This window comes from Zootoca vivipara, chromosome Z2 (assembly GCF_965207765.1).
Source record: "Zootoca vivipara chromosome Z2, rZooViv2.hap1.1, whole genome shotgun sequence".
Classification (NCBI taxonomy): Eukaryota; Metazoa; Chordata; class Lepidosauria; order Squamata; family Lacertidae; genus Zootoca; species Zootoca vivipara.
The window spans coordinates 45936427-45949832 of NC_142585.1; the positions used below are offsets into that span (position 1 = coordinate 45936427).

The 13406-nt window shown below is 44.2% G+C and overlaps 1 protein-coding gene across 13 annotated transcripts in view; it reads right to left on the reverse strand.

Annotated features, from left to right (window-relative positions):
- Window positions 1-13406, reverse strand: part of SPTAN1 (spectrin alpha, non-erythrocytic 1) — a 67600-nt gene that overhangs the window by 1833 nt on the left and 52361 nt on the right. For 9 of the 13 annotated variants that reach the window (XM_088665074.1, XM_088665068.1, XM_088665070.1 and 6 more), the window contains 11 exons: window positions 12779-12855; window positions 12200-12409; window positions 11105-11401; window positions 9737-9849; window positions 9026-9043; window positions 7587-7649; window positions 4384-4438; window positions 2918-3114; window positions 1820-1873; window positions 968-1114; window positions 62-209 (listed from right to left, as the gene is read on the reverse strand). In XM_088665074.1, coding sequence (XP_088521200.1) covers window positions 62-209; window positions 968-1114; window positions 1820-1873; window positions 2918-3114; window positions 4384-4438; window positions 7587-7649; window positions 9026-9043; window positions 9737-9849; window positions 11105-11401; window positions 12200-12409; window positions 12779-12855 — 1379 coding nt within the window. The remainder of the gene's footprint in view (window positions 1-61; window positions 210-967; window positions 1115-1819; window positions 1874-2917; window positions 3115-4383; window positions 4439-7586; window positions 7650-9025; window positions 9044-9736; window positions 9850-11104; window positions 11402-12199; window positions 12410-12778; window positions 12856-13406) is intronic. The other 4 variants (XM_088665073.1, XM_088665072.1, XM_088665069.1 and 1 more) reach the window with 1 other exon arrangement.

A 13406-nucleotide genomic window follows, 5' to 3' on the forward strand; every position in this document is an offset into this window, starting at 1 on the left:
GTGGCAGAAACGTTTTGTTTTGGGTTGGGGTGGTGGAAATGTCCTCGGATTTCCCGCTTACCTGGTAGAGTTCCTCCTTGGTCACGTAGGGCTTCCCCTCGGAGCTGAGCGCCCGGAAGGCACTCTCAATTTCCTCGCTGGATTTCACATTCTCCGTCTCGCGGCTGATCATGAAGGCCATGTATTCCTGCAAGGAGACGTGGCCGTCCCTGCCGATCAAAGAAGAAAAGAAAAAAAGGAAATCGAACGTTTAAGGTTTTATTTGGTTTTTAGATCAATCAATAGTTTATGATGGTCAACAACCAACACACACATATAAAACATAAAAGTTGTTGTTTTCTTTCTTTCTCTGTATTTTCTCTCTCTCTCTTTCTCTCTTTGTATTACTCTCTCTCTGTATTTCTCTCTCTTTGTATTTTTCTTCCTTTGTATTTCTCTCTGTATTTCTCTCCCGCTCTTTGTATTTTTCTTTCTTTTTCTCTCTTCCTTTGTATTTCTCTCTATTTTTCTTTCTCTGTATTTTTCTCTCTCTCTGTGTTACTCTCTCTCTGTATTTCTCTCTCTTTGCATTTCTCCCTCTCTCTGTATTTTTTTTCTCTCTCTCTTTGTATTTCTCTCCCTCTATTTTTCTTTTGTTCTCTTTGTTTTTATTTCTATTTCTCTCTCTCCCCCTCTTTCTATTTTTCTTTCTTTCTCTCTTTGTATTTCTCTCTCTCTCCTTATTCTCCCCCTCTCCCTCTCTGTGGTATAGCTCTCTCTTTCCATTTTTCTTTCTTTCTCTATCTCTTTGATTTTTGGGGGTTCACTTTTTTTCCCTTGGGCCAAACTTGCTGAGCTTCTTTGGGGAGAGCTAGTGGTCTTACCTGTTGGACATTCCCGATCTAGAACTTAACATGATAGCCGTCAGCTCTGAAAAAAATCTGAAAAAGCAACCTGCTCTTCTTGGAAGGCCAAATAACACTCATACCTGTTTGGGTCCACGGTGTCGAGAATTGCCTCGAACTCGGGGTCGGGCTCTCCTTCCTCGACCATCGGTAGATCGTAGCCGAGGGAACGCAGGCAGGATTTGAACTCCTGGTGATTCAGCCGCCCAGATTTATCCTTGTCAAAGTGTCTGGAATTTGTAGACAGCAGGAATTGGAAATAATATTATACGGTATTTTAATTTATTTATTTTAAAAAAACTATTTATTGAAAATTATAACAAAACATACAGTGGTACCTCGGTTTAAGTACACAATTGGTTCCGGAAGTCTGTATTTAACCTGAAGCGTACTCAACCTGAAGCAAACTTTCCCATTGAAAGTAATGGAAAGTGGATTAATCCATTCCAGACGGCTCCACAGAGTACTTAAACTGAAAGTACTCGAACCGAAGCGTACTTAAACCGAGGTATGACTACAAATTTTTAAAAAAACATGCATATCTACATTCCATATAAAACAAAACATATAAACAACAAACTATTCTAACTAACAAACCATACCGGATAAATGTTTCCTTTTTAAACCCACATGTATTGGGTTGAAATGGGAAAATTGGAAAAGGACGGGGAAGAAAACCATTGGCTTGAAATGGGAACATTTGTAAAAAGGACGTACATAATTCGGTTGAAATCGGAAGACGTTAGAAGGGGATTTGATCAAGCCAAGGAACCGCCCCGGGAATTGGGATCAATCAATCAAATCACAGCACAGCACAGCACAGTAATTTGCATTACATCATTAATGTTTAAAAAAATTTAAATAAAATAAAAAAAACAACATCTAAAAAATTGGGATTTTGTTCCGACTTACTTAAACAAACCACCCCAACTTACTTAAACATCATGCTGAACTCCTTGAGAGCTTCCTCCGTGACTCCCGTCGTGTTCCTGGGAGGGAAGGAGAAACCGGGTGGTGAGCGGAACCGGGAAGGCCGGGGGGATGCCAGGCGGCTGGCTACGTGCCTCCATTTCCGGTGCCCCGAATCGGATCATCCCGCCTCCCCGAAGGCTTTGGGGAACCCAAATAAGTCTGGGGTGTGAGTGGATGGAGCTAAGCGGCAGATTCCAGCTCGCACAGCGCTCTCATGGCAAACTTGGCTCCGTTGATGATGATGATGATGATAATAGGAAGTTTAAATTAATGGGCAGGGCAAACTTGGCTCTAATAGTAATAATAGTAATAATAATAGGAAGTGTAAATTAACAGGGCAAACTTGGCTCTGTTAATAATAATAATAATAATAATAATGGCAAAATTGGCTCATAATGGGAAGTTTAAATTAATGGGCAGGGCAAACTTGGCTCTAATAGTAATAATAAAAATAACAATAATAGGAAGTCTAAATTAATGGGCAGGGTAAATTTGGCAATAATAATAATAGGAAGTGTAAATTAACGGGCAGGGCAAACTTGGCTCCGATTATGATGATGATGATGATGATGATAATAATAATAATAATAATAATAATAGGAAGTTTAAATTAATGGGCAGGGCAAACGTGGCTCTAATAATAATATTATTATTAATAATAATAATAGGAAGTGTAAATTAATGGGCAGGGCAAACTTGGCTCCATTAATTATTATTATTTGGCATTCCAAGAAGCCTAGGTTGGAGTTCACGGCTACCGTGTTATGTTCTAGATCGAGAATGCCCCCCCCCCTCGTGGCGGGGGCGGAATCTCAGACCCCTGCGCCATATGTCGGCGCCCCAAATCGGAGCAGCGCCCTGCCTCCCCGATAAATATGGAGGGGGATGGACTCAGGCATAGCTGTCAAGCTTTCCTTTTTCTCGCGAATAAGGGAATTTCTCTTTTAAAAAAGGGAGAACTTGACAGCTATGGACTCAGGGTGGGGTGGGGACAGGCAGGCGGACCCGAGTGGTGGGTTCCGGGATCTCTGACCCACCCTCCTCCAATGTGGGGGCCTCACCTGGCTTGGATCTGCTGCTCCAGGTTGTGCTGCATTCTCATGCCCAGCTGATCGAGTTGGTCCCACTGCTGGGCCAGCCCCACAGTGCTGTGCTCGGTGTACTTGTTGTCGAGGATCAGGGCCTCCTCCATGGCGGCCCCCAGGTCCTCAATCTTCTTCAGCTGGCTGCGCATGGCCCGGATCTCCTGGTGCTTGCGCTGTTTGGCAGAGGGGGGGGGGAGAGAGAAATATACAAAGAGGGAGAGAGAGGGAGGGAGGGAGGGAATAAAGAGAGAGAGAGATAAATACAAAGAGATAGAAATAAAAAGAGAAAGAAAAATGCAAAGAGAGAGGGGGAATAAGAGAGAGAGATAAATACAGAGAGGGAGAGGGGGAAATAAAAATACACAGAGATTTAATTTAATTAATCAAGATTTAATTTGAATTAAGAAATATCAAAATGCAACAACATTTAATACAGACACAAAAGTGAGAAAAGAAGGAAGAAAATTAAAAAGGGAAAGAAGGAACAACGAAACAACCCCATGCTGGAAGGTTTTTTGTTTGTTTTGACTGTGTCAGACCAACCCGGCTACCTACCTGTAACTAATATATTTGTAAAATGCCCATCTGGCTGGGTCTCCCCAGCCACTCAGGGCAGCTTCCAAACAAAATTAAAAATAAATTAAAATGCCACTCATTAAAATCTTCCCGGAATGCTATCCATTTCATCAATTTTGAAGCCTTTGTTTTTGCTCTTCTTTGTGAGTTTGTAAATAAGATGTCATTTCATTTAGCGGAAAGCCTGCAGACTGTCTCACTAGAGTGCTGCATGCTCTGGTTATCTCCCGCTTGGACTACTGCAATGCACTCTACGTGGGGCTACCTTTGAAGGTGACCCGGAAACTACAACTAATCCAGAATGCGGCAGCTAGACTGGTGACTGGGAGCGGCCGCCGAGACCACATAACACCGGTCGTAAGAGACCTACATTGGCTCCCAGTACGTTTCCAAGCACAATTCAAAGTGTTGGTGCTGACCTTCAAAGCCCTAAAAGGCCTCGGTCCAGTAGACCTGAAGGAGTGTCTCCACCCCCATTGTTCTGCCCGGACACTGAGGCCCAACACCGAGGGCCTTCTGGCGGTTCTCTCGTTGCGAGAAGCCAGGTTACAGGGAACCAGGCAGAGGGCCTTCTCAGTAGTGGCACCCACCCTGTGGAACGCCCTCCCACCAGATGTCAAAGAGAAAAAGAACTACCAGATTTTTAGAAGACATCTGAAGGCAGCCCTGTTTAGAGAGGCTTTTAATCTTGAATCAAATCAGTATTTCATTCTCCTGTTGGAAGCCGCCCAGAGTGGCTGGAGAAAACCAGCCAGATGAGCGGGGTATAAATAATAAATTATTATTATTATTATTATTATTATTATTATTATTATTATTAAGCTCGCTTTTGAACATTGGGAAAAGGGGGGAAGAAAGCCACGTACCTTGGTCGCTTCCAGCTGTGATTCCAGGGTTCCGGATTCCTCAACCATGCAAGACCTAGAACCGGAGGGAGACATGAGAAGGGTCGACAAGAGCGGCGCCGAGAATAAACAACCGGTGAGGCTCGGAATTAACACCCTTTTTTTTGCCCCAAATCGCTGACCAACACAGAATCGATTGCCGGCCGGGGAACCTGGGATTTTCTCCGGTTCCGTTGAGGGTTCCTGACTTTCATACACACCGCAAGGCATTTGAACGGCTGGAAAGGAACCTGGAGCAATTGTGCCGATTCTCTGAAATCACCGGGAACTAGCTCCCATCAGGAGATTTCCCTGGAGTCACTTTGACTTTTTTTTATTAAAAAAAAGGGCTATGGGTTTATTATTATTACATTATATTATTATTACATTACATTATATTATTATTATTAAGACATTATTATTAGTAGTATTAAGACATATTAAGACATTATTATTAGTATTAAGACATATTAAGACATTATTATTAGTATTAAGACATATTAAGACATTATTATGTATTCTGTGCATTTGCACCCTGATTTCCTTTCGCAAACCGCCAGGTAGAGGGCGGTATGGAACTTCAAGGAATAAATTAAAATACAGAACGTGATTCCAGATATTCCCTCTCAAATTGGGAATGGATATAAATTCAATAGTAGTAGTAGTAGTAGTAACAACAACAACAACAGGAAATGTATATTAATGGGCAGGGCAAACTTAACAACAGCAACAATAAGAAATGTATATTAATGGACAGGGCAAACTTCGCTCTGTGAATAGTAATAATAGGAAGTGTAAATTAACGGGCAAAGAAACTTGGCTCCAATAATAATAATAATAATAATAATAGGAAATGTATATTAATGGTCAGGGTAAACTTGGCTCCATTAAGAATAAGAATAGGAAGCATAAATTAACGGTCAGTGAAACTTGGCTCCGTTAATAATAATAATAATAATAATAATAATAGGAAATGTAAATTAATGGGCAGGGCAAACTTCGCTCTAATAATAATAATAGGAAGTGTAATAATAATAATAATAATAATAATAATAATAATAATAATAATAATAATAATAATGTGTAAATTAACAGGCAGGGCAGACTTGGCTCCCTTCAGTTCTGTGGGTCTACTATTGAGCCAAACAGAACCGGCCAGGAGCAAATCCTCCATCATCATCATCATGGCAAATGACTCGGGATTTGGATCGGTCGTCACCCAGAGGATTTCAGTTTCTCGTCAAGGTTAATTTCGAGCCCCATTCAAAGGAGAAAAATAAAAATCACACACACGTCATGCCAAACCCAAAAGCGCTCACTTCTCCACTGACGGAGCGGGTTCCCCGCCGGTGCAAACTCAGCCGCCCCTGCCGTGCCAGACAGACGCGCCCCCCTCCCCAGTGATTCGCGAGAGGTGGTGATGGGCTGGGTTTGGAACCATTGTAAAATTGAGTGGCTCAGCCCAGAACCTCTGCAATGCGACTGGCTCGGCTTAGAACCGTTGGAAAACTAATGGCTCAGTCTAGAACCTTTGCGCAGTGACTGGCTTGGTTCAGAATCGTTCCGAAACTAATGGCTCAGCCTGGAACCATTGCAAAGCGACTGGTTTGGTTCAAAATCGTTGCAAAACTAATGGCTCAGCCTGGAAGCTTTGCAAAGTGACTGGCTTGATTCAGAACCTTTGCGAAATAACTAGCTTGGTCTGGAAGCTTTGCAAAACTAATGGCTCAGTTAGTAAATTGAGTGGCTTGGTTTAGAACCGTTGCAAAACTAGCAGCTCAGCCTAGAACCGTTGCAAAGTGGTTTTGGGGTGGCAAGAGCTCCAATGGTTTAGAACCGTTGCAAAACGAATGGCCCAGTTTGGAACCTGTGCAGAACTAATGGTTCAATTTGGAAGCTTTGCAAAACTAATGGTTCAGTCTAGAACCTTTGCAAAGCAACCAGCTTGGTTCAGAACCTTGGTGAAATAACTAGCTTGGTCTGGAACCATTACAGAACTAACCGCTCACTTCAGAACCTTTGGGAAACGACCAGTTTGGTTTGGAACATCATGGCTCGGTTCGGAATGTTGGCACAATGACTAGCCTGGTCTGGAACCTTTGCAAAACTAATGGCTCAGTTTGAAACTGCTGAAAAACGAATGACTTGGTTTGGAACCTTTGCGAAACTAATGGCTCGGTTCGGAGCGTTGGCACAATGACTAGCTTGGTCTGGAACCTTTGCAAAACTAATGGCTTGGTTTGGAACCTTTACAAAGCAACCGGCTGAGTCTGGAACCTTTGCAAAGCTCATGGCTCGGTTCGGAACGCTAGCAGAACAATCGGCTGAGTCTGGAACCACTGCAAAGCTTGTGACCCAGAGATCAATCCCTCCGATTCTCCAATGGGAACCAGGTTCCCTACAATTTCAGGACCTGCCCTCTTGCTTGGGAAGGGGAAGGAAGAGAACCCAAATTAAAGGCAGAAGCGTGAAAGAGCCACACAAAGCCACTCCTTTCCGAAGGTTAGAGCAGCGCATCCCTTCCTCCATCTCGGGTGTGAAAATTCCCAAACGAACCCGGATTCCGTACCAGCCGGCCCGGGGGTTCCGCACCCCCACCCCTGTGGTGAAACGGGGTTCTGTCCTCACCCCAAACCGGACACTTCTCCTCTGCGCCACCAGGGGGTGGGCTTGCAAACCAGAAAGGGCCCCGTTTTGGAGAAAAGGATTCCCGTTTCGCCACGAGGTTCTGTAGGTGGGGACCGAGGTGTTCTGTAGGTGGGGTCTTCCCAAAAGGGAGAACTTGGTCGGAGTAATTTTTATTTTGGTATCTACAGGTGAAACTCGGAGAATTAGAAAGCCTTTGTCAAAATTAAAAGGAAACGAAAAAATAAGAAAATAAATGCACTTTTCAATGATATTCTAATTTTCAGAGTTTCATCTGTACATCCGGGATTTCCTGGATGTTTTGCCGAAAATTCACCCCGGACGCAGAGTTCCGGATAAGTCCGGGGAACACCCCTCCTGGCCGCAAACTGTCCCGTCCCCCTGAAGCCGTGAGCATTAGTCCAGAGGAAAAGCAAGCCTTGGGAATTAGGAACGTGCCGTTTTGGGTGTTTTGGAAAAGAAAAAAAGCAAAAAACGGAAAAGGAAAGGAAAGGAAAATAAAACCGCAGTGAGATAAGGAAAATAAAGAGGAATAAAACCTTCCAGAAAGATCATCGCCAACTTCATATTGATAGACACGAATTACACGGCGGTACGCAATTCTAGTCGAAGAAAAGAAACCAGGTGAAATCCCAAAAGTAGGGGGGGGGGGCGGAAATCCAGGTGAAACTTGGAAAATCAGAATATCGCCGAAAAGTGCCTTTATTTCAGTAACGCAACTTCAAAGGTGAAACCTATCTCTGAGATAAGACGCATGACATGCAAAGCGAGAGATGTTAAGCCTTGATTGGTTGTCATTGTCATTCTTTGTCGTTAGGCGGGTCAATTATAAATGGAATGGAATCAATGATGAGCCACAGCAACGTGCGGCAGGGCTTGCTAGTGTAATTCATGAAATGTTATAGCAATGTTTATTTGTGTTGATTTTTGTATGCTTGCAACTGTTTGTTTGATTCCTACGGAACTTCCAAAAGAAAAAAATTGTCGAAATTAAAATAAAATTAAAATAAAATAAAATTACAAGTTGCCTTACTGAAATAAATGCACTTTTCGACGATATTCTGATTTTCCGAGTTTCACCTGTAGGGGAGCAGACATGACAACGGAGGGCGGGGCAACAATGTCAGCTGGCAATGCACAGGAAACAAGGGGGAGGGGCGGTGCCGGGGGTCAGCGGCCAAATGACCCCTCGGCTTCTCGAGAAGATCCGTTCTGTTGGTGGGGCGCTGGGGAAATACCTATCCAGATGGGGCAATACATATGTGGATGGGGCAGACCCAAATAAATTGGGCAATACCTCTGGAGGTGGGGCAATACCTACGGAAATAGCTATGCAAATGGGGCAATACATCCGCAGGCAGGGCAATACCGATGCGGATGGGGCAGTATCTAGGTAAATGGGGCAATACCTGTGTAATACCTATGTATTGGGCAATACCTCTGGAGGTGGGACAATACCTATGTAAATAGCTATGCAAACGGGGCAATACCTCCGCAGGCGGGGCAGTACCTAGGTAAACTGGCCAATACCTCTGCAGGCAGGCAAATACATGTGCAGACGGGGCAATAACTATGTAACTTGGACAATGACTAGGCAGATGGGGCAATAACTAGGCAGGCGGGGCAATAGCTGTGCAGGCAGGGCAATACCTATGCAGATGGGGCAATACCTATGCAGATGGGGCAATACCTATGTAAATACCTATACAAATGGGGCAATACCTCCGCAGGTGGGGCAATACCTATGCAGATGGGGAAATACCTAGGTAAACTGGGCAATACCTCTGTAAATGGGGCAATACCGATGCAGCTGGGGCAATACCTATGCAGAGCCCAGGTACCAAGCAAGGCTGATTCGACAAACACCGACATCACAAGCAAAGCCACGGCGGGACGAAGCACAAGACACAAAAGCCGCTTTTGTGGTGTTGTTGTTTTTATATATATATATATATATATAAATCCATTTTGTACTAACCCATCGAGCAGGTAGGTCCTGGCGAACGGTCCAGGTATCAGGAAGCAGGAGAAAGGTTCCGGCGGACGGGAGAGGGGAGAAAGGGGAGAAAGAAAAGGCAGGTTAGCCAAGGGCGACGTCGCTGCTTTGAGAGAGGAAAGGACCTGAAAATCGTTGACAAATCGAACCTCAGAAACAACAACAGTAGTAGTAGCAGCAATAATAATAATGGTAACAGTAGTAGCAGTAGTAACAACAACAATAGTAATGCGAAAGTAGTGATAGCAATAGTAATATCAACAATAGTAGTAACAATAACAACAGTAGTAGTAGTGACAATAGAATTAGTAGTATAAATGAAAATAGTAACAACAGTAACAGTAACAAAACAACAACAATAATAAATCTCTACCCCACCCATCTGGCTGGGTTTCCAAATAGTTATGCTTTTACCTGTACCTTCAGCACGTAGTAGTAACAATGATAGTAGTGGTAGTAGTGGTAACAGTAACAGTAGCATTTATTATTTATACTCCACTCATCTGGCTGTGTTTCCCCAGCCACTCTGGGCGGCTTCCAACAAAATATTAAAATACAGTAATCCATCCTTCAAAGATTCCCTAAACAGGGCTGCCTATTTCTAATAATGGGGTGGTGGTGGTGGTTGTTGTTGTTGTTATTTCACGCAAAAATCATAATCCCCTCCTTGAGGAAGAAATTTAACGGCCGCACCTGGTTTCCTGGATCCACTGGTGGAATGCGTTGGCGTGCTGGGCAAATTCCTGGCGCAACTTGTCGTTCTCTTCCTGCCGCCGCTGCTCCTTCTGGAGTTCCAGCTCACGTTCCTGGGGGGGAAAGGAAGGAACCGTTGGGGAATGGAAGGGTAAATTGGGCAATACCTATGCGGATGGGGCGGTACCAAAATAAATTGGGCAATGACTAGGCAGTTGGGGCAATAACTAGGCAGATAGGGCAATACATAGGTAAATTGGGCTATACCTCTGCAGGTGAGGAAATACCTATGCAGACGGGGCAACACCTAGGGAAATTGGGCAATATCTGGGCAGGCGGGGCAATGCAAATGGGTCAATACCTCCACAGGCAAGGCATACCTGTGCAGTTGGTGCAGTACCTAGGTAAATCGGGCAATACCTGTGCAGGCAGGGCAATACCTATGCAGGTGGGGCAATACCTTTGTGGATAGGGCGGTACCTAAAGTGGGCAATGACTGGGCAGATGGGGCAATAACTAGGCAGATGGGGTAATACCTAGGTAAATTGGGCAATGACTATGCAGGCGGGGCAATGCCCCTATGCAAATGGGGCAATACCTCCGCAAGCGGGGCAATACATATACAGACGGGGCAATGACTGTGCAGACAGGGAAATACCTATGCAAATGGGGCAATACTTCTGCAGGCGAGGCAATACCTCCACAGGTGGGGAATACCTATGCGGTTGGGGCAGTACCTAGGTAAATTGGGCAATACCTATGGAGATGGGGCAATACCTATGTAAATACCTATGCACACGGGGCAATACCTCTGCAGGCGGGGCAATACCTATGTGGATGGGGCAGTACCTACCGGTAGGTATATTGGGCAATACCTCTGCAGGCAGGGCAATACAGACGTGGCAACTGCTAGGTAAATTAGCAATACCTGTGCAGGCGGGGCCATGACTATGCAGACGGAGAAATACCTATGTAGATGCCTATACAAATGGGGCAATACTTCTTCAGGTGGGGCAATACCTCCACAGGCGGGGCAATACCTATGCGGATGGGACAGTACCTAGATAAATTGGGCAATGACTAGGCAGGTGGGGAATGACTAGGCAAATGGGGCAATAGCTAGGTAAATTGTGCAATAACTAGGCAGGTGGGCCAAACCTATGCAAATGGGGTAATATCTCCGCAGGTGAAGCAATACCTATGCAAATGGGGTAATACCTCCGCAGGCGGGGCAATACCTATGTGGATGAGGCAGTACCTAGGTAAATTGGGCAATACCTCTGCAGATGGGGCAATACCTATGCAGATTGGGCAGTAGCTAGGTAAATTGGGCAATGACTAGGCAGGCGGGGCAATGACTATGCCTACCTTGATGATCTTTTGGAGATTCCTCCAGGTCTCCTCGAGAGCTTCCATGGTGAACCAGGTGTAGGGGTTGGAGGCCACCCGGAAGCTGCGGATCTGCCTCTCCAGCTCCGCCAGCTGGTTGAAGTCGGCCTGGGCGGAGCTGAGGGAGGCGCGGAAGGCGTCCTGCGCATCGCGGAGCGCCCGGATCTCCTCCAGGGAGTTGCAGCGCACCGGATCCGTCAAGTCCTCCTCGGCGTTCTCAAACCAGCTGTTGAAGGCGGAGGCCTTCTTGGCAAAGGTGAGGAACAGGTCTTCCACCTGGGGGGGGGAGAGGCAATTAATGGGCCTTTGCAGGTAATAGATATGGAAGCTAATAGTAATAATAATATGATAATAATAAAGATGAGAATAATGAGAATAATTATGAGAATAATGAGAATAATTATGGTAACGATGATAATAGGAAGTGTAAATTAATGGGCAGGACAAACTCGGCTCTGTTAATATGAATAAGAATAATTATAAGAATAATTATAAGAATAATGATAATGATAATAATGATGATAATTGATAATGATAATTGATAATGATAATAATTGATAATGATGATAATAACAATGATGATGATGATGATGATAATAATAATAATAATAATAATAATAATAATAATAATAATAATAGGAAGTGACAATAATAATGGGCAGGGCAAACTTGGCTCCATTAATAATAATAATAATGATAATAAGAATGATAAGAATGTTAAGAATAATGATGATTATGATGATAACAATAACAATAACAATAATAATGAATGATAATACTGATGATGATAATAATAATAATAATAATAGGAAGTAATAATAATCAGAAGTGTAAATTAATTACTATTAATAATAATAGGGAGTATTAGGAAATGTAAATTAATGAGCAGGGCAAACGGTTCCAATAATAATAATAATAATAACAATAGGAAGTGATGATAATAATGATTATAGGAAGTTTAAATAAACAGGGGGCGCTTTTCAACTTCCACAGCTTTTGTCTGGCCACTAATTTGTAAACCCAGCGACCTCCGGCTACGAGGGACCACCGACGCGATCGGACGCTCCCGCCCACCTTCCGGAAGTGTTCCTGGGCTTCCAGAAGCTTCTTCTTCCGGGCGGCCGAATCGGCCAGCAGCTGGTTCCAGCGCTTGGTGAGTGAGGCGTGGCGGGCCTCGATGGCTTTCGATTGGACGTGCTGGGCGGCCAATAGCTGGTCCTTCAGGGCGGCAATGTTGGCAATGCCCTCTTGCTGGAACGCTTGCAACCCAGCATCGAAGGTCTCCTGTGGCAGGAAGGAGAGGGGAGCGGGTTCGAATTGCCAGGCGGGAACAGCCGCCCCAAGAAGAGACAGCCTGGCTGGCTCCGGGATGGCAAGGGGGGGAAGAGAGGGGAGTGGATTCGAATTGCCAGATGGGAGCAACCATCCCACCAAGGATGGCCTGGCTGGCTCCAGGATGGCAAGGGGGGAGAGAGGAGAGCGGATTCGAATCGCCGCCCAAGCGGCGGGAGGCCAGCTCCGGGGCGGCAAGGGGAGCAGGTTTGAATTGCCCACCCAAGCAGCAGGAAGCCAGCTCTGGGATGGCAAGGGGGGGAGAGGGGAGTGGGTTTGAATTGCCCGCCCAAGTGGCGGGAGGCCGGCTCCGGGGCTCACCTGTTTGGTCAGGAGGGTCTGCACGGAGGAGAGGTCCCGGCCATAGTCGTCCGTCTTGAGGCTGTTCTCTTTTTCTCCTAGAAAGACGGCAGGGAGGGGGCGGGAGAAAGCCGTGAATTCGCAAGTAATAAAAATAGGTTCAATATAACGATAATAGAAAGGGATGATAATAAGAATAGGAAGTCTAAATTAATGGGCAGGGCAAATTCGGCTCCGTTAATAATGATGATGATGATTAAGATGATGATAGGAAGTGATAATAATAATAGGAAGTGCAAAATGATTATTATCAATAATAATAGGTAATAATAATAATAATAATAATAATAATAATAATAGGAAGTGTAAATTAATGGGCAGGGAAAACTTGGCTCCGTTAATAATAAGAATCAGAATAATCATCATAATCATAATAGGAAGTGAGGATAATAATAGGAAGTGTAAATTATTATTTATAATAATAGCAGTAATAATAAGAATAAGAATAAGAAATGTAAATTAAGGGGCAGGGTCCCTTGGCTCCGTTAAAAATAATGATAATAATAATAATAATAATAATAATAATAGGAAGTGATAATAATAAGAAGTGTAAATTAATGGGCAGGAAAACTTGGCTCCATTAATAATT